At 42.6% G+C, this 23,413-nt stretch overlaps 1 protein-coding gene across 1 annotated transcript; it reads left to right on the top strand.

Annotated features, from left to right (window-relative positions):
- Nucleotides 1–8,786: 8,786 nt before the first annotated feature.
- Nucleotides 8,787–9,884, top strand: LOC125486101 (serine protease 27-like). Its single transcript, XM_048612250.1, has one exon. It carries the CDS (start codon nt 8,787–8,789, stop codon nt 9,879–9,881), a length of 1,095 nt encoding a protein of 364 aa, XP_048468207.1. The 3' UTR covers nt 9,882–9,884.
- Nucleotides 9,885–23,413: the final 13,529 nt, after the last annotated feature.

The raw sequence follows: 23,413 nt of genomic DNA, 5'->3' as shown, positions 1-23,413 counted from the left end.
TAATTTCAGAGAGATTCCATGAGGCTTTCTTAAACTACTGCATGACAATTTCCTTCATGTTCATTGATTTGATTCTTTGCTGTAGACAATTGCATGGAACAATATGGAAACAGCTGAGTCAATACAGTGTGGAGCTGGAGGAGCACAGCAGGTCAGGCAGCATCAGGGGAGCAGGAGAGTTGATGTTTCAGGTCAGGACTCTTCATCAGGACTGGAGAGGGGGAAGGGAGCTGGGAAATAAATGGGGGGGGTGGATTTGGGGCTGGGGTAAGGTAGGTGGGATGGTGATAGGTGGATGCAGGTAGGGGGTTGTGGAGATAAGTCATGGGAAGGGTGGGGCAGACAAATGGGAAAGAAGGTGGACAGGTTGTGTCAGGTCAAGGAGGCAGGGACGAGAAGGAGGGTTGGACATGGGATGGGGGTGGGGGTGGGGAGGTTTTGAAACTGGTGAATTCTATGTTGAAGCCATCGGGCTGTAGGCTTCCGAGGTGGAATATGAGGTGCTGCTCCTCCAGTTTCCGTGTGGTATCATTGTGACACTGGAGGAGGCCCAGGATGGACATGTCACCCAGGGAGTGGGAGGGGGAGTTAAAACGGTTGGCAACCAGAAAGTGTTCTTGATTATAGCGTATAGAGTGCAGATGCTCCACGAATCAGTCACCGAGTCTGCGCTTGGTCTCAGCGATGTAGAGGAGGCTACATCAGGAGCGACGAATACAGTAGACCAGGTTGCAGGATGTACAGGTGATCCCCTGTCGGATTTGGAAAGAATGTTTTGTGCCTGGGATGGAGGTGAGGGGGGAGGTGTAGGGGCAGGTGTAGCACCTCCTGTCATTGCAGGGAAAGGTGCCGGGGCTGGTGGGGTTAGTGGGGAGTGTGGAGCGGACGAGGGAATCGTGGAGTGAACGGTCCCTGTGGAAAGCAGACAGGGTTGGGGAGGGAAATATCTCTTTAGTGGTGAGGTCGGATTGCAGGTGGCAGAATTGGTGGAGGATGATCCGCTGGATGTGGAGGTTGGGGGGGTTGGTATGTGAGGACTGGGGGACTCTGTCCTTATTTTTGTTAGGAGGAGAAGGTTTGAGGACAGAAGTGTGGGAAATGCAAGAGATGCGGTTGAGAGCATTACAAATCACTGGAGGGGGGATGTTGCGGTCCTTGGTGAGACCAAGCGCAGACTCGGTAACCAATTCGTGGAGCATCTGTGCTCTGTTCACTATAATCTACAGCACCTTCCAGTCGCCAACCACTTTAACTCCCCCTCCCACTCTTGGGTGACATGTCCATCCTGGGCCTCCTCCAGTGTCACAATAAGGACACACGTAAACTGGAAGAACAGCACCTCATATTCTGTATCGGGAGCCTACTGTCCGATGGCCTCAACATAGAATTCACCAGTTTCAAAATCCGCCCCAACCCCAGCCTCATCCCATGTCCAACCCTCCCTCTCATCCCCACCTCCTTGACCTGACACAACCTGTACATCTTCTCTCCTACCTATCTGCCCCTCCCACCTCACTGGCCAATCCCTACCACTGCCTACCTGCACTCACCTATCACCATCCCACCTACGTTCACCCAGCCCATTCCCCTCCCTCTATTTATTTCTGAGCTCCCTTCCCCCTCCCCAGTCCTGATGAAGGGACCTAACCTGAAATGTCGCCTTTCCTGCTCCTCTGATGCTGGCTTACCTGCTGTGTTCCTCCAGCTCCACACTGTATTAACTGTGACTCCAGCATCTGTTGTTCTTGCTATTTCCGCGTGACTGGAAACAGTGAGTGACTGAACTAGTTGTAGAGAATCATAGAAAATCTGATACACTTGCTTCTTATGGAGCAACACATTGACAATATCCATCCCTTGGTCAACATAATTATAAATAGTTCACCTGGTTATTCATTCCATGTGGCATCTTACTTCTGTAGCTGATTTGTCTAATTATACGACCAGAACTAAGAGGCTGTACCTTTTAGGAGTGGTGGAACAGACTGAGGATCTTTTCTCAAGGAAAGGAAAGATTGAGTGGAAATTTACCGGAGAATTCGGGTGAGAAACTTCTTTATGGAAACTGTGGTTATAGGGAGCAATCCACTACAGAACAGTTGAGGTGAATTACATGAAATCACTTTTTTTGTATTCATTCACAGGATGAGGGCATTGCTGGCTAGGCAGCATTTACTCCCCATCCCTAATTGCCCAGAGGGCAGCTGAGAATCAACCACATTGCTGTGGGTCTGGAGTTACATGTAGGCCAGATCAGGTAAGGATGACAGTTTCCTTCCCTAAAGGACATTAGTGAACCAGATAGGCATTTCCTGACAATCGACAATGGATTTGTGGTCATTGTTAGACTCTTAAATCCACATCTTTTGAAAAAATGGATTCAAATTCCACCATGGCAAGGTTTGAACCCAAGGATAGACAAACAGGAGGCTGGAAGAACACAACAAGCACCTGGAGGAAAGGAGAAGTCAACATTTTGGGTATTACCCTCCTGCAGGACTGAATTCCAGCATCTGCAGTTTTTTTATCTCTAAGGTCCCCAGAACATTCCCTATGTTTCTGGATTAACAGTCCAGCAATAATTCCACTAGGCCATTGCCTCCCCTTAAGGCAAGTTGGATCAATAGACAAAGGATCAGAGGATCTGCAGCACTGAGAGATCCTCGGATAATTGATAAATTGGCCCAGTTTCTGTTTGTTGATTCTAACATGTATAGCAGCACCATCTGCTGGCCGTGAAACCTCAGCACACCAGACTGCCGGAGATGTAATGGTAACAGTCCTCACCAATGTGGAAATCAGACCACGTCTTCCAGCGATTGCAGATGAGCACATAAGTACAGATATCAGCAGTCTGCTGTCTGAAATCCTCTGTTCCTCCAGAAGCAACATGCTAACAGTATCTCACTGAGACACTTACTGCATGAAATGACATTTCTGTACTGGAAACATGCATGAATATCGCCAGAAAAAAATGTTAGTGCTGGTTGTTGATAGGATCATTAAATCATAGAATTTTTATATCATAGAAACAGGCCGTTCAGCCCATTGTGTATGCACTGGTTATCAAATAGCAATCTATTCTAATCCCATTTTCCAGCACTTGACCCATAGCCTTGCATGTTCTGACGTTTCAAATGCTCATCTAAATAGTTCTTAAATGTCTTGAGGATTCCAGCCTCTACGACACTTTTAGGCAGTGTGTTCCAGATGGCCACTAACATCTGAGTCAAAAAAAAGTCCTCAAATCATCTTTAAACCTCCTGCTCCTTACATTAAAGCTGTGGAGCTCCTGGTTATTGACCCCTGTACAAAGGAGAAACATTATTACCTTTTGATACTGTCTATGCCCCTCAGAACTTTGTAGACCTCAGTCAGATCCTCCCTCAGCCTAGTCTGCTCTCCACTTTCTTTCCATAGCTGATTCATCCCATCCCAGGTAACATCCTGTGCATCCCCCCTCCAGTGCAATCACATCCTTCCTTTAGCATGGAAACCAGAACTGCACACTGTACTCCACATGTGGCCTATAAATAATGCTATATAGAGTTCTCTCATAACCCCCTTACTTTGATATTCAATGCATTGTCTAATAAGGACAAGAAAATAGATTTTCAGTTTGATGTTTTGTGCTCAATCCTCTGGAGTGGGATTTGAACTCAGATGGAAGTGCTACTACACATGATATCAGGGAGTGTTCCTATTGTGCATTCCTATTGAGTCTTGTCATAGAATGATAGAATCATGCAGTACAGAAGAGGCTGTTTAGTTCATTCAGTCTGCACTGACAAATAAAACTCTAGAATTGCTACAGTGTGGAACAGGCCATTCAGCCCAGCAGGTCCACAGTGACCCTTTGAAGAGCATCCCACCCTGTACCCTATTCCTATAGACCTGCATTTCCTCATGGCCAATCCACCTAAGCTAAACATCCCTGGGCACTTAGGACAATTTAGCATGGCCAATCCACCTAACATGTACATCTTTAGCATGTAGGAGGAAACCGGACCACCCAGAGGAAACCCACACAGACACAGGGAGAATGTGCAAATACCACACAGCCCAAGGCTGGAATTGAACCTGGGTCTCTGGTGCTGTGAGGCAGCAGTGCTAATCATTGAGACACCATGCTGCCCCCCAAATCTCTAAATCTACACAAGTCCCGTTTTCCAGCACTTGGTCCAGGTGTATATGCTAATGTTTCTGAAAAATGTTGCTTATTTAAACAAAACTAGTGATGCAACCATCTCAAGTTTCACATAACATATTTACATCTTGTTAATTTTAAGCTTGATACAGGAGTGAGCATCTCTATCCTGTCAGATTGGATGCTTGTGAGCCAGAAGTGATAGCCTACAAAGCTGAAACTATATGGTGTAGGTGGTGCATTTTTCATCCAGAGGAAAGAAAAGCTACAAGCTACACAGAGAAGAAGAGCTGAAGATTATATGTGGTTTACAATCAACAATTCCCAAGTTCATTCCAGTGTAATATCGGTTTAATAGTAAGGTACACTGTAATCTACATGAAAATAATTGAACAACTTGTGGGTGCAACAAAACTGGCAGTTGATTTTAACAGTAATAGTTTGCTTAACTTTCAGAAGCATCTAAATTTCACAAAAGAAGTACATAATTCAATGACAAAGTGTACCAACAGAGTTCAGAAATAGTTTAAGATATTTTTCTCTTTTTACTTTTAGTTCATTACCATCTTTTGGAATGCTGTTCTTTTTTTTCAGATTCCTTTCTTATTCTCTCTCTTCCTTTGTGTCAGTATTTGAGCCTGAGTACATCTACTGAATTTAATTACTGTCAAACAACATTTCTGACACTAACAATTAAGTTTTACAAATATGTAATTTCATTCTTTCAGGACTTAATTATTGTTGTAATTAAAATACATTTTGAAATACTTTAATAATTAATTTATTGTACTTTTCTTTTTCTAATTTCTCTCTAGCTGATTACCGATTTGCCTTCTCTTGGGTTTATCACTAAATAATATCTTTGATGGAAAATTCAGAAGCAGGTTCCTGGAAAATGCTTAATGAGAAAAAGGACAAAAGAATTCTTCCACCAGTTCCTTCAAGAAGTTTCTCATTGACAGAATAGCAGCAACCATTGTGAACGTTTCTACATTAATATTTCTCCACTTTCCATTTTAGGGGTTGAAACTTGGGCTTTCAAACAATGTTATTCCATTCACACTGTAGTAAGGAAAATGTGACAGTCAATGAAAACTGAATGGTTGCTTAAAAAAATTGAAATAAATCGTTAGATTTGTATATCATCATGAACAATATCTCACTCCCTGACTACAATGTCAGGTTAAGTCACAGAGCTTGCAACCTTGCACCTGACTCCAAATTTACCTCAGTCCAGTTGCTGCTGAAAACCTCACAGATGTGTTTGTTAACTCCAGAATCACCTCTTCCAATGCTTTCTGCGCTGGCCTGCAATCCTCCAAACACTTCGGCATCTTACTAAACTCTGTCGTGTGAGTCAAGCCTGAGTAAAGAGGCTAAGTCATGGTGCAGTACAACTGTTACAGGGAATAGCACTGCCCATATGCGATCATCTGGCATCACTCTTCTCAAAACAAAACAGCCCTTAAATCTACATCCTCACAAACTATGAGATAATAAGGTGTAGAGCTGGATGAACACAGCAGGCCAAGCAGCATCATAGGAGCAGGAAGGCTGACGTTTCAGGCCTAGACTCTTCTTCAGAAGCCTCCTCACAAACTATCACCCCTTCTCCAACCCTGCTTTCCTCACCACGCTCCTTCAACATGCTGTCACCTCCAAAGTCCATCCTCAGCTTTCCCAGAACTCCACGAACTCTCCAATCTTCAATGTCTAGAGGATTCCTGCCTCTTTCACCTTTGTAGGCAGTGAGTTCCAGATAGCCACCAATCTCTGAAAAAATGTTCTCAAATCATCTCTAAGCCTCCTGTTCCTTACTTTGAAGCTGTACCCCACCCCTTCTCACTCCCCCTCCCAGTTACAGATCCCTCTATTAAGGGGAAACATTATTGCCTTTAACCATGCTATGATACACAAGTGGCTTTTAGTAAATTTACATACGACAACCTGTGTGACTGTGACTGTGGTAAACTTGTCCCCTTCGTCCTTCTCAACTCATTAGTTGCTTTTGACAGGGTCAGCTAAACCACTGACAACAACAACAACTAAACCACTCCTTGTCCTTAACCGACTCCACCGATGTGGGTACAACTGTTTTTTTTGCCTGTTTCCATTATTATCCATCTCATTGTAGTCAGAAAGTCACTTGCAATGGTATCTCTTCCTGCTCCTGCGCTGTTAACTGTGGAGTCCCTCAAACATCTATCCTAGACCACTCCTATTTCTTGTCTACAAGTGGCCTCTTAGTCACATCATCTAAAAACGCAGCATCAGTTTTGATACATGTGCTGGTGATAGCCAGCTGTACCTTACTGGAAATGTTCTTGATTCCTCCACTGTTGCTAAATTATACTGCAAATTTGACAGACACCCAGTACTGGATGTGCAGATACGTTCCCATATTAAATATTGGGAAAACCAAAGCCATTGTTTTCAGTCCCAATCATCTCAATCCCAGAACCTGTCTCAGGAGTTCCTCAAGGAATGTTTGGCCCAACCATCTTCAGCTGCTTCATCAATGAATTTCCTTCTATCATAAGGTCAGAAGTCAGGGTGCTTGCCAGTGACTGAATAATGTTCAGCACCATTTGCGACTCCTCAGATACTGAACCAGTCCAAGTCCAATGCAGCAAGTCCTGGGAAATATCCAGACTTTGGCTGATGAATGGCAAGTAACACTTGTGCTCCACATGTGTCAGGCAATGACCATCTTCAACAATCTAACCTTGACATTTGATGGCACTACCATCACTGAATCCCGTACTATCAATAACCTGTGTGTCACCATTGACCAGAAACTGAATTGGACTAGGTATATAAACACTATGGCTACAAGAAAATGTTATAGGCTAGGAATTCTATGATGAGTAACTCACATCCTGACACCTTAAAGCATGCTCACCGTCTACAAGGCACAAGTCAGGAGTGTGATGGAATACTCCTCACTTGCCTGGATAGGTGAAGCTCCAACAACACTGAAGAGGTTTGACACCATCCAGGACAAAGCAGCCCACTTCATTGGCAATCCATTTAATGAATTAAAAATACATTTACTCCAGCACCAATGGGGCAGTATTATGTAGCTGTGTACTCTATACAAGATGTTCTGCAGAAACTCAGCCATGCTTGAAGGACAAGGGCAGCAGATACTTGGGGCCACCACCACCTGCAAGTTTCTCTCCAAGCCACTCACCATCCTGACTTGGAAATACATTGCCATTCCTTTAGTCTGCAATCAAAATCCTGGAACGCCCTACCTAGCAGCATCCTGTGGGCATCTTTAAAAACACATGGATTGCAGCAGTTCAAGAGGTCAGCTCATCCCCATCTTCCCAAGGGCAACTAAGGATGGGCAATAAATGCTGGCTCAGCCAGTGACACCCTCATCCCATAAATGAATCAAGAAAACATGACTTTTGTCACAAACACATAGGGTACCAGTGGTGACTTCGGTAAGAGGTACTTTGGTATTGTGTGGCAGGGCTAGAAATGTGAATGGAGGCATTTGAACATACATTTCCAGACTGATGGGAAATGATTGTTGGGCAGGGGGGTAGGGGTGGTGGGGGGTGGGGGGTGGAGGGGAGCAGGTGGTGGTGATGATGACAGATTGATCTAACATCTCGAAGGGCATGAAGCACTAACAATATTTGTTAACATTGGCAGACAGGAGGAGCAGGAGTTGTGTTTAAACAACAAGGTGTGTTCATAAAGGGCACCAGAAGAGATAAGAAAGAAACAAGAGTACAATTCCAATTTAGATCCGAGGTGACCAGGTAACTAGTTATGACAGGCTGCAGATTGGAACACTTCACTCTTCATGACAAGGAAGTCCTCACACATACTGATAGAGGTAAGTATTCAGGGTCCAGGGGAGATGACTTGTGAAGAAGATGATTTGCATTAGACAAAAGAAATTAAGCATTATTTTTGCATTCCAGGATGTTCCTGGAAATGTGAGCAGTTCTGGCAGAGGAGAGCAGACCAGACTGTTTCGTGTGCTCCAGCCAGATCTAATAGTGGATGACCAAAGCTGTTGTCTGTGGCATCCCTACACTTTTTGTATGATCTTAAAGCAGCATCTCTTGGAGCTAAGTATTCCAGCTACTAATGGATACTCCTGGTAGCTAGCCAACCAGGTTGGCGGTGTTCCATCCATTTGATCATCAGCTAGCAAATGGTAAGTCACTGAAAGAACGTTATCACATCTTTGCTAAATAACCTGTAACTGAACACCAGAGTGGGTTCAGTATGGAGTGCAGCTCACCAAGGCAAGGGTTAAGTAGGGGTGACCCTGATGATTGATTGGGTCGTGGGGCAGATTGGACTGAAATGGAAATGAAAATAAAAATGTTCAAAAGGCTTTAACTTCTGAAGCAACTCCTGCAGTGACATCATAATTCCCGGTGATATCATTACTTGCTGACTTATCACATGATCTTCTCGCTATATTAAAGAGCTGTGACCTCACAAACACAAACCTCCAGCTCATGCAAAACTCATTCATCCTGGTGTCACCTTCCTTCCTCCTCCAGAATAGAGCGCACCCCAACCCAACGCAAGCCAAAACACCAAAACTGGCCTCATTTCAGGGCCCAACGCCATATGGCCAAAAGGAATGTGCTAAGAGAAACACGCGATGACATTTGTCTCTCTCAGTGCTCTAGTGATTCTGATGTATCTCTTAGGTGCTCCACTCTTGGCCGAGAACCATGTCAAGTGTGGAACTCGCTGGGTGGTCAAGAAGTCTTTCCAAGGGGAACCCCTGCCCAGCCCCTGGCCTTGGCAAGTCAGCATTGAGATGGCGGTGGAGAACAGGCACTTCTGTGGCGGAGCTATCATCAATGAATTCTGGATCATCACCGCCGCCCATTGCTTCATGCCGCCCATTTCACAAAGCTTGCAGGACATTGTGGTGGTCATCGGATTAAACAAGCAACTGGCACCAGAAACTTGGGTACGCTACTCCAACCCGCGGAACGTCATTTTGCACGATGGGTTTGATGTGGAAACAGGGGAAAATGACCTGGCGTTAGTGAGGGTGAGCGAGCGCATCATCTTCGGGAAGTACGCTATGCCTGTGTGTTTTCCCGACGATGAGATCTTCTTTGGGAACATCTGGCTGAACTGTCGAATCACAGGCTGGATGAAGACGGGTGAAGATACCACGGATACTTTGCAGGATGCACCTATAAAGATCATCTCCTTCAGAGAATGCAACACCACAGTTTTCGGTGGCAATCTTCAACCGACAATGATGTGCATGGAGTTTGAAGAGAATGAACGGATTGGTTGTCACTTGGATAGCGGCGGCCCTCTCGTTTGCAAACTTAACAGCACGCAGCAGTATTTCTTGATTGGGGTTGTCAGTTGGATCACTGATAATGAGAAGCGGTGGCCTGGAGTATTCACTGTGACCAAGTCCTACCTGAATTGGGTTGAGCACATCACTGCACGGTACGGCAAGAAGTTCAATTACAAGGAGTACGGGGCAGATTTAGTTAATCGCCACCACAGATCCATGATAAGGCTCCTGCCAAATAATACAAGTACCCAGAATGCGCAAAACTACTCCGCTGCAAGCACGGTCAGCCCAGGATCGACTGTTACGTTAAGCACGAAATCCCTACCGACACTGAAAGTGACTGCAGCCGGGAACATCTACACCGTTTCGATGATTGGAATTGCCCTGGTCCATCTCCGCTCCTTGCTGGTCACTATACTGGCAGCTTGACTGAGAGGTGGAAAGGACCAGCACAACGTACTGCCCAGCTAACTGCGTCCGAATCCTTGATCCGTTCGCCAGTTCTATGCAAGGCTAACTCAGGCTTATTTCCATGAACTGTGATCCTCCCTTTTTTTTCTGATTAGATCTGAATATTAAATATTTAGCGGAATAGAAAATTCAGATTGGAAAATTTCGTTGAGTTTTTTTTCTCGTTTCCAGAATTACCCTGCAGTTTTAATGCAAACATCAGCTTTCATCGGCACTTTTTTAGATCAAGTTAGACTGCTAAAGAGTGGACGTCGGTTTTGGGAGGAGAATAATGAGTGGGTAGACGATAGAAGACACAATGCTTGCTTCCCACGTCAATGATACAGCTCTCCAAGGGTCCTGCAACAGCGTAAGGCCCCTTGTTAACATTTCCATGAGAAATGGTGTCTGTCTATGTGAGACTTAAAGGCGTCTGTGAATTTGTTAGTGGGACAAAGGCCTAAGCAGATCTGATAGGCTGCCCCACTGCTACGTTAGGCTGCCGTGATACCCAAACTTCAGGAGCTGTACAGGCCAATTTCAGCCCCAAAGACCAACACACAATATAATTCCTACCTTTCTCTCTCTGTCGCTTGTCATACTGTCCACTGATTTTGGATCTGCGAACTAACAATCTATTTGTTGGTTTTTAAACTATTATTCCTTTTTCAGTGTTGAAATAGAGTCATAGAGTCATAGAAATGTATAGCATGGAAATAGACCCTTCAGCCCATCTCATTCATGCTGACCAGATATCCTAAATTAATCTAGTCCCATTTGCCAGCATTTGGTCCATATCCCTCAAAAACCCATCCTATTCATATACCCATCCACATGCCTTTTAAATGTTGTACCAGCCTCCACAACTTCCTCTGGCTTCTTGAGGTCCCTTTTAAATCTTTCCCCTCTCAGCATAAACCTATGCCCTCTAGTTTGGACTCCCCTACCCTGTGGAAAAAGACCGTGGCTATTCACCTTATCCATGGCCCTCATGATTTTACAAACTTCTGTGCTGCAGCGAAATAATTAAAATACCTGATTGAGGGAGACTGTGATGTATAGTTGATGAGTATGCAGAGCCGAGGAATTGCTTTTGGTTCCCATTATGTAACAGTTATAAAATTATAAGAAAGAATGGATAGGCTGGGACTTTTTTCACTTAATTGTAGGAGGTTGAGAGGCGACCTTATAGAAGTTCATAAAATAATGAGGAATATAGATAGTGTTAAAGGTCTTTTCCATAGGTTGGGAATTTCAAGACTTTTTTAAGATGAGAAGAGAGATTTGAAAAAAAGACATGTGGGCAATTTTTACACAGATAGTGGAATGAACTTGCTGAGTAAATGGTGGATGTGGGTATAATTACAATGTTGAAAAGACATTTGGATAAGTATGTGAATGGGTAAGGTTTGTAGGGATATGGGCCAGGAGCAGGCAAGTGGATCTAATTTAATTTGGGATTATGTTCGGCATGGACTAGCTGAACCGAAGTGTCGGTTTCCATGCTGTATGACCATGACTCTATATCAGGTTTCTGCTTAGTTTGTGGTTGGTGTCATTCATGGTTACTTAGCCCATGAATCATTGTCAACAAGGTTAATGGCACTTACTGTTGTTTATAAACAGTTTACACATAACAAATTCAAACTTCTGATTAAACACAGAAATAAATAAAATTGCTGTTCGAGCTGTGTTGCTCTAGTTAGCTGCACAAAAGCAACATTTCACTCCAACAGTATGTTATTGCTGAATTTGTGCAGTAGATCCAAACTAAACTCGACTCAGAAAGTCTTGCCCATTTCAGTCTAAGTTTGCTTGGAGGGCAACCTATTAACCATCTTCAATATTCATGAGCTCCAGCACTGAGATTCCATCCACAGGGAGCACTGTAGCAATACTGCAAGGCTGTTTAGATAGCCCTCCAAACCCACACACACTATCACCCAGAATGACAAGGGATCCCCTTTTTCCCCTTCAAGCCACTCACCATCCTGATTTGGAAATATATCGCTGTTCATTCAGTATCACTGGGTCAAAATCCTAGAACTCCCTCCCTAACAGCATTGTGGGTCTACCTACAGCACATAGACTGCAACAATACAAGAAGGCAGCTCACCACCACCTTCTCAAGGGCAACTAGGGATAGCAATAAAATGCTGATCCAGCAAACAATGCCCAAATCCAATGAATGAATAAAATAACATGTCTTTTGCTATGATTCATTCAAAACATTTTGTTCAAGCTTTAAATAAACAGAAATGTACCTGAGTTAGAAGAATGGGAGCAGCTTAGGTTTCTTAGAAATGTCAGTCAGGAGTTCAATGTGAAATGCAGAATGGTGACATTCACCTGATAACTGGCTCATTGATGTCACTGGTTATACAGATAGGGGCTCCTTGATACCAAGGATGATACAATGAATGGCCAGCTGCTTTGCTCCCACCATCGATGCAGTTGCATCATTAGCAATAAGATCATGGGCTGGATAACCATAAGGATGATGTTTTTCTGATGAATCTGAAGAAGGGTCCTGACTCCAAACGTTAGCTTTTCTGCTTCTCTGATGCTGCCTGGCCTGCTGTGTTCCTCCAGCTTCACACTATGTTATCGAGATCTGGAATGTGTTGCCTGAAAGGGCAGTGGTAGCAGATTCAGTAGGTACCCGTCATAAAGTGGAAGTCAGACAAATACTCAAAGGGAAAAGATTGCATGCCCTGAGTTTACTGAAACAAATTTCCAAAAAGCCAGCACAGGCAGAATGGTCAGACTGGCCTCCGTCTGTGCCATGAAATACTTACTACAAAAGGAAACACCTCCCAATTCATCCGAACAAAACTCAACAAGCATCCACGATCCAAAAATAGTCTCAGTCACTGTGCTACTTCTGAGGTGATGACGTTTGATGATAATGTTTACAGACTTCCTGCTCAGTTTCCCGCCTGCACACGGACTGGAAGCAGGAGGAATAGGAAGAAGGGACATTAACAAGAGACAGAAGGTGGGTCTGTGGTAAAGTAAATCCGACACAGCAAGGGAGTGGAGCTTGACTCTGGAAACCCACAAGAGGGGAGTGGGAAACCAATAAACAGAACATTAGGAGCAGTGAGACATGAGGTTGGCCAGTGAAGAGCAGAGAATACTGGGAGTATTCTTGGAGCAGAAACGCTCACTCTTTAGATGGATACAGTCACCATGATTAATTATTTATAAGATGTTCCTGTCCCTTGCCTCTGCATACATCCCCTGGACATTGACAACATCTTCTAAGACACTCGTTTCAGGAGCATATGTTTTTAAGAGTGGAAAATGGGGAGTCGATGGTAAAATGTCAACTCGTAATCCAGAACCCCAGGGTTTAATGTTCTGGGAACATGAGTTTGAATCTCACCATGGAGATAAATTCCACAAGAACCTGGAATTGTAAGCTAGCCTAAAGATAGTGATGCAACCATTGTCAATGTTGTTAAAATCCATCTGGTTCAACAATGTCTTTCAGGGAAACATTTCGTTCAATAATACCCTTCCCTGGGCTGGCCTACATGTGACTCCAGACCCACAAGAATGTGATTGACTTTTAACTGCCCTCTAAATTGGCTCAGCAAGCCACTCAGTTCAAGGGCAATTAGGGATGGGCAATAAATGCTGGCTTTGCCAGCAAAACCCACATCCCATAAGCGAATTAAAAAACAGGACAGCAACCAGTGAACAACTGAATATGGAGATAATCCTACAGATTGAACAGGTTTATACATTGTCCACACTTTCTGGTGATCCATCTCAATCCCAAGGAAAATTGTTGAATAGAAAATAATGCACAGGTCAATCAGCCTGTCCCACGCCCTGAGCCCATGCAGGCACTTTGTAAAACTGGGAAGCCAGATAGAAAGCCCAGTCAATGCAGGAAGGGAGTGTGGAAGGAAAGTCTGGGAAATTCTTCTCCAACATTACACACTCCTTACCCCACCCCCGAGGTGATCAAGTTGGTCCTGAATTTCCGTTATAAAGGATGATCTCGATCTCAATCAGAAACAGGGTCCCGACAGAAGGAATTCAGTGAAATAGTGTTCGCCACACGAAATGACAGACTGCAAAAGAACCACTTCTCACCATCTAACTTCCTTTGGCCTGAACAATGCTGAACCCTGCTCCTCCTTAACCTGTTTAAATGGAGCATACTGTCAACTGGAATGCAGTCTATTCCCTTAATTAGCTCTGCTACCTCAATCCAATTAACCCTCAGTCTTTTGAGCTTATTGTAATAATTAATCCCCTTAATGTTACAATTTTCTTTCTGCTGATCAGGGGAATTTATGCTTTAGAACTGTTGTAGGTATAAGCAGAGTTTCAAAACTGGATCAATGGATTCCTCCAGTGTGACTTTGAGTCAAAGAAAATCCTAGGCTGTCTTCCAGTTGATAATCTTTTGCATGCTAATTTCCCAATCATCAACAACTTATCATTTATCTCAAAGCTGTAGATGGGATCTTGCTGAGCACTGACTGGCTGTTGCTGCATTTGCCTCCATAACGATAGCGAGAACACATTGAAACTAAATGCTGAACCATCCACAATATCCACATTGAACAAAACCAGAAATTGCAGGAGAACCTCAGCAGGCCCAGCAGCATCTGTGAAGAGAAAACAGAGTTAACGTTTTGAGTCCAATATAACTCTTCTTGAGAACAGAACTGAACATAAACATCACTATTACATAATACACATAAAATATTTTATAATTTTATTACTTTGTTCTGTCAAGAGAGGTGTGTGCACATTAGTAGCAAGACCTGCATTTGTTACCCATCCCTAATTGCCCTTGAGAAGATGGTCGTGAGCTGCCTTGAATGTGACGGAATGGCTTGCTTGGTCATTGCAGAATAAACTTATAATCTTCGAATGTCTACAGTGTGAAAGCAGGACTTTTGGCCCATCGAGTCGTCCACATCAATTCTCTGAGGAGCATCCAACCAGACCACCCTATCCCCATAACCCTGCATTTCCCATGGCTAACCCACCTAGCCAGCACACCCCTGGACACCATGGGCAATATAGCATGGCCAATCCATTTAACGTGCACATCTTTGGACTGTGGAAGGAAACCGGAGCACTCAGAGAAACATGTGCAGACGTGGCAAGAATGTGCAAACTCTACATCGAGGATAGAATCGAACCCAGGTCCCTGTCACTGTGAGACAGCAGTGCTAACCAGCTAGAAAGTTGCTATGGGTCTGGAGTCACATGCAGGCCAGACTGGGTAAAGATAGCAGATTTCCTTCTGTAAAAGACATTTGTGAGCTAGATAGGTTTTTACAACAAGCACGGTCACCATTACTGAGACGAATGCTTTATCACAGATTTAGTTCATTCACTGAATTTACATTCTCCAGCTGGTCTGGAGGCATACGAACCTTACATTCCCAGTCTCCAGGTTACTAGTCCAGTAACACCCTGCTATGGTACAGAATCTAATGCCATCCATAGGGTGACCCCGTGCCCCTTTCTGCATGTGTGCGTTATTGAATGATGTGAGAGAGCAGAATCGCGCAGATTTCCGGTTGAGTGGAAGGTCCGCTGGCATTAAGCTTGTGCATGACTAAATCCTGTTTTATTTTTGTTCACGCCATGTTTTTAAATGCAGCATCAAACTACTCAGCTTCCTGCTATTTCTGGCTCAAATAAATTGATTTCACTGTTCAATAGCTGCCGTGTGAGTGGTTTTATCACACTGTCTCCATGGCAACAAAGCCCGAAAGGCTATTTTGGTAAATTAAGGATGGATATTTTATTAACATGCAGTCAAAGCAGCAATGTGAGCTGTTCATGTCAGACCCTGTAAGAAAAATAAAACAGAAAAAAAGACATGCTGGTAACAACCGAGGCAAATATGTAAATGTGAACTATTCTAACGTTATGTAAATCCTGTTCTTGAATTGCCCCATGATTACTCTCACACTCTGTTCCAGCTGGCTCAGTCCTAGTGCAAACAACTCTGCAACTGATTTAAATCAGAGTCAGGAACACACAACCTCAATCCCAGTCAGCTCTACACTGACAGAATTCCTTTGCAGTTCATCCAGTGGCTTTCCAACGGTTCCAATGTACCACGGAAGGTTGGGAGAGGGTGAGGATGGAGGTTTGACAGGTAACGAGGAGTTTGGGAAGCGAAGGTTTGGAGCTAAGGGTTTAATTGAGTTGGATTCCTCAGACAGTATAAAACTATAAAAGAAAATCACTTGAACGCTTTACTCCTGACTTCAGATCACCCTCTTCAAAGCTACAATGTTCATTTTGCATTGCTTTAGCACCCTTCATCAGCTGTCGGCAGCCAATGATGCCCTTTCTTTCTGATGTGTTAAATGTGCTATATAAATGCAAGTTGTTGTTGTGTTGTCACTGCCATTATTTAGGAATGCAGCAATGCCCACAAACTGCAATGTGAATTGACCAGATAATTCATTTTTGTGGTATTGATTGAGGCAATAAATCTTGACTGGACATTGAGCAGAACTCTATTGTTCTTTTTTGGAACAGTACCATAGAATCTCTCACAACCTCTTGAGGGACAGTCTCGGCCTCAGTTTGACATGATGCCCTTTCTTTTTGTAGTGCGCTATATAAGCGCAAGTTGGCATTGTATTTGAATGCTTGTAGCGATCGAAATAAAACAGATGAACTAGTAGAACTAACTGATATATAAAAAGCATGATCTAGTGGCCAAGACCGCAGGATGACCTAGATTGGAACCTGAATCTTGAAGGTTTGTGACATTTACAAAGAACGCAAAGCTGGGAAAGGGTGGAGCAGTCGACTCTATTAATTAAAGATGATATTAGGACAATAAACAGGAATGACCTAAATTCAGGAAACCAGATATAGAAACAATTTGGGTACAGATGATGAATGATAAAGGCAAGAGGTCACTTGTACAGGCCCCCTAACAGTAACCACATGGTAGGATGGGGTATCAAGGAAGAAATAATGGAAGCTTATCAAAAGAGCATGTAAAAGGGGATGTAAAGCTACATATAGACTGGAAAGATCAAATGCAAAAAAGTAGTTGAGATGAGGAATTCAATGAATTTTTTCAGGACAATTTCTTAGACCAGGATGTTATGGCACCAACTGGAGAGCAGGTTTTACAAGATCTGGTTTTGACCAACGAAGTAGATTAATTGCTGATCTCATAGTGAAAGCACCCTAGATAACAGTGACCATAATATAGTTACTTTTTACATACTGTTTAAGGGAGAAAACTACTACGTTGTAACAAGGGCAATTATGAGGGAATGAAAACAGAGCTAGCAAAAGTGAGCTGCCAGTTGAGATTAGGAATTGGTCAATACAGACACAGTGGCAAACATTTAAGGGGATATACCAGAAGACACAGATAGATACATTCCAACAAATAAAAATTCGAAGGACAAACCTGTCATCTGTGATTAACTAAAAAAGTCAAAGATAACATCAAATTCAAAGAAAGGGCATATAATTCTGCAAAATTAGGTAGCACTTCAGAAGATTGATGCAATATAAAAAAAAGCACAGAATTATGCAATGGTTAATAAGGAGGGAAATGTTAGAATATGAGGGGAAGTCAGCCAAAAATACAAAAATAGATCAGAAACATTTCTTCAGAAATTTAAAAAAAGGTGTTAACAAAATAAATGTTGGTTCTACAGAAAATTAATCTGTCGAATTAGTAATGAAGGATAAAGTGATGCATCGAACAGATATTTTGCATTTATCTTCACCAGAGAGCATAGACGCAGCATCCTGGAAATAGCTGTAAATCAGGAATTAAAAGGAGGGATGAACTCAAGAAAATTACAGTAACCAGGGAAGTGGTACTGAATAAATTCTTGGAAATGTGAGTTGACAAGTATTATGGACCTGATGGATTTTATACTAACATCATAAAAGAAAAAACTGGTGAGATAGTTGATGTGTTGGTTTTCATTTTCCAAAACTCATTAGATTCAGGGAATGTTCCTTTGATTGGAAAATAGCTAATGTAACTCTTTTATTTAAAAAGGGAGGGAGGCAGAAAGCAGAAAACTACAGGCCAGTTCACTTAACATCTATCATTGGGAAAATGTTAGAAGGTATAATTAAAAATGCTATAACAGAATTATAAGTTCAAGACAACTGGGCAGAGCAAACATGGTTTTGTCAAAGAGAAATCATGTTTAACTAACTTATTGGAGTTATTTGAAGAAGTAACTTGTGTTGTGGATAAAGGGGAAACCAGTGAATGTATTGTACTTAGATATCTAGAAGTATTTGATAAGATGCCACATCAAACACTATTATTGAACATAAAAGCTCACGGTGTAAGGGATAACATATTGGCATAGTTAGAAGATTAGCAGGCCACCAGGAAGCAGAGTAAGAATAAATGGGTCTTTTTCAGGCTGGCAGGATGTCATAATGGAAAATGAGTTGTGAAGAGAACATAAGGAACTCATAAAGGGAGATAGAGAGATTAAGTGAGTGGGCAAATATTTGGCAAATGGAGTACAATCTGAGAAAATATGAAAGTGTCCATTTTCATAGAAAGAATAACAAGGAAGCATATTATCTAAATGCTGAGAGGTTGCAGAGCTCTGAGTTTCAGAAGGATCTAGGTGTCCTGGTGCATGAATCATAGAAGGTTAGTCCACAGGTACAGCAAGGAATCAAGAAAGCTCATAGAATATTATGATTTAATGTTGGGGGAATTGAATGCAAGAATAAGGAGGTTATGCTTCAGTTATACATTGTTTTGGTGAGACTGCATCTGGAGTACTGTCCACAGTGTTGGTCACCCCATACCTTCAGAAGAATGTTAATGTGTTGGGAACAGTTTACAGAAGATTTACTAGACTAATACTTGGAGTGAGCAGATTCCTTGATGAGGAAAGGCTAGTCAGGCTAGACCTGTATCGTCTAGGGTTTAGGTGAGTCAGAGGTGACTTAATCGAAACACAAAATATCCAGAAGGGACTTGATGGGGTTGATTTGGAGAGAATGTTTCCTCTTGTGCGAGAATCTAGAACTAGGGGTCAAAGTATAACATGAGGTGTTACCCATTTAAGATGGAGATGAAAACATACTTTTTCTCTGAGAGGATTGTGAGGCTTTGGAATTCCCTTCTACAAAAGGCAGTGAATGCAGAATTCTTAAATATTTTGTAAGGCAGGTAGATAGTTTCCTGATTACTCCGGGGATGAAAGATTGTTGGGGATATTCAGGAATGTAGGGTTGAGGTTAAAATCTGATTGAATGTTAGAGCAGGCTCAAAGAGCCAAGGGGCCTATTCTTGTCCCTTGTTTGTAAGTTTGTGTGACACCTCAGACGAAAGACACACCTCAGTAGGTGCTGCAGTTGGGAAGTAGGTTTAGATTGTCCATTCAAGCCCAATAACAGATTGGCCAGAGGAGGGTGAGGAGAACAAAGTTCTCAAAGGAGTCCTTCAAATGAGCCACAGGGACTGCCAAATCTGACACGACACATGAGATCTGACCTCCACCAGCTCCACTCCCATGCTACAGCCTTTAATCAAAGAGCTGAAGCTAGATGGATGAGGTCTGGATTGTTTGCATGAATACTATAAACCAGTCACGTGTAGCTCCTTTGACAGAGGAAAGGAATTGGACTGTAGAGGATCTTGCTGCAATCACTGAATTAGAATTTGAAAAGGCAACAATCAAACTCGTGCAGTGAGCTGTTGAAAGTTCCCCTTTTATCATCACAGCCTTCTGAAAACAAGGACTTTGAGCTGAAAGGTCAGATTGAAAAGGTTTCTCAGAAGCGGCAGTCTTGTAGACTCCCTCTGATGTAAGATGAAAGGGGGTGAGTCAGAAAACCCACCACCTTCTCTCAAGCTGCTTGACCCAAAGCTTGTGACGACTGTGCCAAACGTTAACCCCTCCAGTGCTTGTTCTTCACTATCAAATACGCAAATAGCAGAGGTTGCTCATCACTTTTTAAAATAATACTCATGTGGTGTACTTAGTATTACATTGAATTACATTAAATCCAGGCCATTCGGCGCAATTAAACTGTACCTGTAAAATCTGGAAGAACTGTGGATACTGTAAATCAGGAATAAAAACAGAAGCTGCTGGAAAAGCTGAGCAGGTCTGGCAGCATCTGTGAAGAAATCTCCACATCTTCACAGATGTTGCCAGACCTGCTGAGCTTTTCCATTAATTTATGTTTTTGTAAACTGTACCTGTGCATATGTTCCCAGCAAGACTTCTCCCTTGTCATGAGATCCTTCATCAGAACTGTCAACTTTCCTGTTCCTCTGATGCTGCCTGACCTGCTGTGCTCCTCCAGCACCACACTTTGTTGATTCTGACTCCAGCATCTGCAGTTCTTGCTTTCTCTCTTCTCCCTTGTCTCGCTCCTTCCACATATCTTTCTATTCCTTTTTCCTTCATGTGTTTAACATGCTTTCCCCTCAATTGTATCTCTGCTACCTGTCTTAGACATGGCCTCTGGTAACGAGATCCACAGCCTTATCACTCTCTGGATAAAGAGGTTTCTCTATTGTATCTGTTAGTGTCTACCATGTATTTACGGCCTTAACAAATCTATCTAACTATGAAAATCCCATTTACATCTTTTATGTAATTTTGGTCAGTTGTTGGTTTGAGGATGTGCCTTGTTTATTGGAGTACATTTCATTCAATCATCTATAAAATGGGGTATAAATGAGTGGCATAGGCAATTTTCCCAGATCCCCTCTCCTCATAATTTGGAAATACAATGGCTGACATTGAAGAGGATCAAGATGGTACCTGATCCCAGTTTTTTAAGCACAAGCTAGGGGAAGCTTTGGCCCATTGGTATTTTCACTAGACAATTAGAACCAGTTAATGTTTTGGGGATCCAGGTTTGAATCCCACCATGGCAGATGGAGGAATTTGAAATCAATAAAGAAACAAAATATGGATTTAAGCGTCTAATGATGACCATGAAATTGCTACTAATTGTTGGGTAAAACCATCTGGGTTCACTAATGCCCTTCAGGGAAGGAAATTGCCTTTATTAACTGGTCTGGTCTAACTGTGACTTCAGACCCACAGTGATGTGGTTGACTCTTAACTGCCTTCTGGGATGGGCAATAAATGCTGGCCTGGCCAACGACACTCACATCCTATGAACAAATAACAGAAAATCTCTTTGGAAGATGAAAGCTATCATTAATCCAGGCCTTGCTGGAAATACATGGGTCATGCTGGCGTGAGAGGCAAGATGTAGACTAGGAAGGGTCACCGAACCCGAAACATTAACTCTGTTTTTTTTCTTTACAGATGCTGTCAGATCTGCTGAGCTTTTCCAGCAACTTTGTTTTTGTTGTTGTTGTTGGTGAAGATGTAGACCAGGTTCTGTTAGACTTTCGATTGCTGGTCTCACTTCATCACTTTGATCATTCCCGCCGCCTAATTTGTATATAACTTATTGGCTTTTCCATAATTCAATAACTTTTTTTTTAAAATTCATTCTCAGATGTGACTGGCAAGCCTGCCATTTATTGCTCATACCTTGTGATGAGCCACATTCTTGAACCATTGCAGGCGGGTACATTCACTGTGCTGTTAGGAGAAGGGGTTTTGGAATTTTAATACAGTGACAGTCAAGGAATAGTGATATCTTTCCAATTTAGGAATGGTCTACAACTTGGGACAGAGCTCGGAGGTTCCTATATCCTGTTTTTTTGACATGATAGAGGAGAATGAGGGTAGATGCTGTCAAAGAAACCTTGGTAAGTTTGCAGTTTCACTTCCACCGAGGCCAGTAAACTCTGTCTTCATGCTGGGTGTCAGAACTTTGGAATTCGAAAAGGTAATAAGATATTCCAGATCCTGCCATCACAATGAAATGTGGTCCTTTCCATTCAAAAGTGAATCCAGATGGAGGAGATGAGGGGCACCTCATTGGTCTGAGAGAGTTGCCAATTCTAATTGAGACTAATCCAGAAGATTTCATCACATATCCTCCATCTTCAAACCATCCTAGGCCCACAGTCTCCTAATTGGTACATCTTTTTGATCCATTGTCCTCTGACGTCCAAATGGAAAACCATCAGAATCATTGTTTTCCAGTTGGATGAACCGTCTCAGGTGGATGGAAATGATCCTATGGTTTTATTTTAAAGAAGAGCGGGAGAGTTCATTCCCAGTGTCCAAGTTCAAAGTTTATCCTCCAACCAACATTACCAAGCTAGATTACACACTGTTTGTAGGGGTTTGGTGTGCATAAATTCACTGCTGCATTTCTTACATTACCACAATGACCATGCCTGGGAAAGGGCAGTAGATTTCCTTCCTTATAGGGCATTAGTGAATTAGATGGGTGTTTACATCAATTCACAGTGGTCATATGGACATCATTAGACTTCTTTTTAAATTCCAGATTTCCACTGAATTCAAATTTCACCATTAGCCATGGAGAGATTTGAACCCGGGAGCACCGTGGACCGTTGCTGCACTCTCTAATAGATTAATAAGTCATTGATGTTTGTACATTGAAACTCATGGATCTTGTGGTGGTGCATTTCCCTGCTACAAGAAGCAGCTAAGTCTTTTGTTTTGGAGAATGTGAGCCCTTTCACTAACACCAGACATTTATTGCATGTTGTGTGTCTGTTAGAAGAAAATTTCCATGCAAATGCTTTGTTAAAAAAATCTACCAACACCTTTTATTCAGTGGCAAACTTCTCTTCCGACCATCAAAGCTCAACACTTTTCTTCTCACAAGAATTGTAATTTTGTATTGAAATGACTCAACATCACCATCGATTGAAAATGAATGAGAACTTAAAATCAGTCTCAAGGACATCAATATACATTCATTTCACACGGTTTGATTACAATAAAACAGTGCTGTTAAGTGAGATCATTAGGTTTTCTCTGAACAGTGCAATCCTTTCATAATAGACATAATTTCTATTCATAAACCCACTATAGCAGGTGTGGCTTCATTCTAACAAGACAATCTTACTCGATTGTCAATACAGGAAGATACCTTCAGACTCCAGACCCACAGCAATGTTGTTGATTCTTAACTGCCCTCTGGGCAATTAGGGATGGGCAATAAATGCAGCCTGGCCAGTGACGCCCTCATCCCATTAATGAATAAATTAAAAAAACACCTCAAACACTGCCTGCAATTGGTGAGCTTAGAGCTTTTGTAGGTTAGATTAACAGCAACTTGTATCCTTATAAGCACTTTCAATAAAGTGAGATCTTCCAAGACACAAAGCAGGATGAAATTGGACATTGAGACAATTAAGGGTATGTTAGGGCCCATGATGGAATGTTTTGTCGAAGCGTTAGGTTTTAAGGGGGGGAACTTAAAGGGGAAGGAGAAATAGAATGGTCTAGGGAGGGGACTCCACAAATTATGTTCCAGCCAGTTGAAGGCACAGCTGCCAATGGTGGAGTGATGTAACCTGATCCAAAATTGGAACCGAGTAATCTTGGAGAATTGTAGACCTGAAGGCAGTTACCGAGATAGAGAGG

The sequence above is a fragment of the Rhincodon typus genome, chromosome 25, assembly GCF_021869965.1.
Source record: "Rhincodon typus isolate 14 chromosome 25, sRhiTyp1.1, whole genome shotgun sequence".
NCBI classification, from domain to species: Eukaryota; Metazoa; Chordata; class Chondrichthyes; order Orectolobiformes; family Rhincodontidae; genus Rhincodon; species Rhincodon typus.
Note: the sequence above shows the minus strand (reverse complement) of the source record. Positions and strands in the feature narration are given on the sequence as shown.

What these genes read in the sequence shown, in the direction of transcription:
- LOC125486101 (XM_048612250.1), top strand. Translation starts at nt 8,787, where the DNA reads ATGACATTTGTCTCTCTCAGTGCTCTAGTGATTCTGATGTATCTCTTA.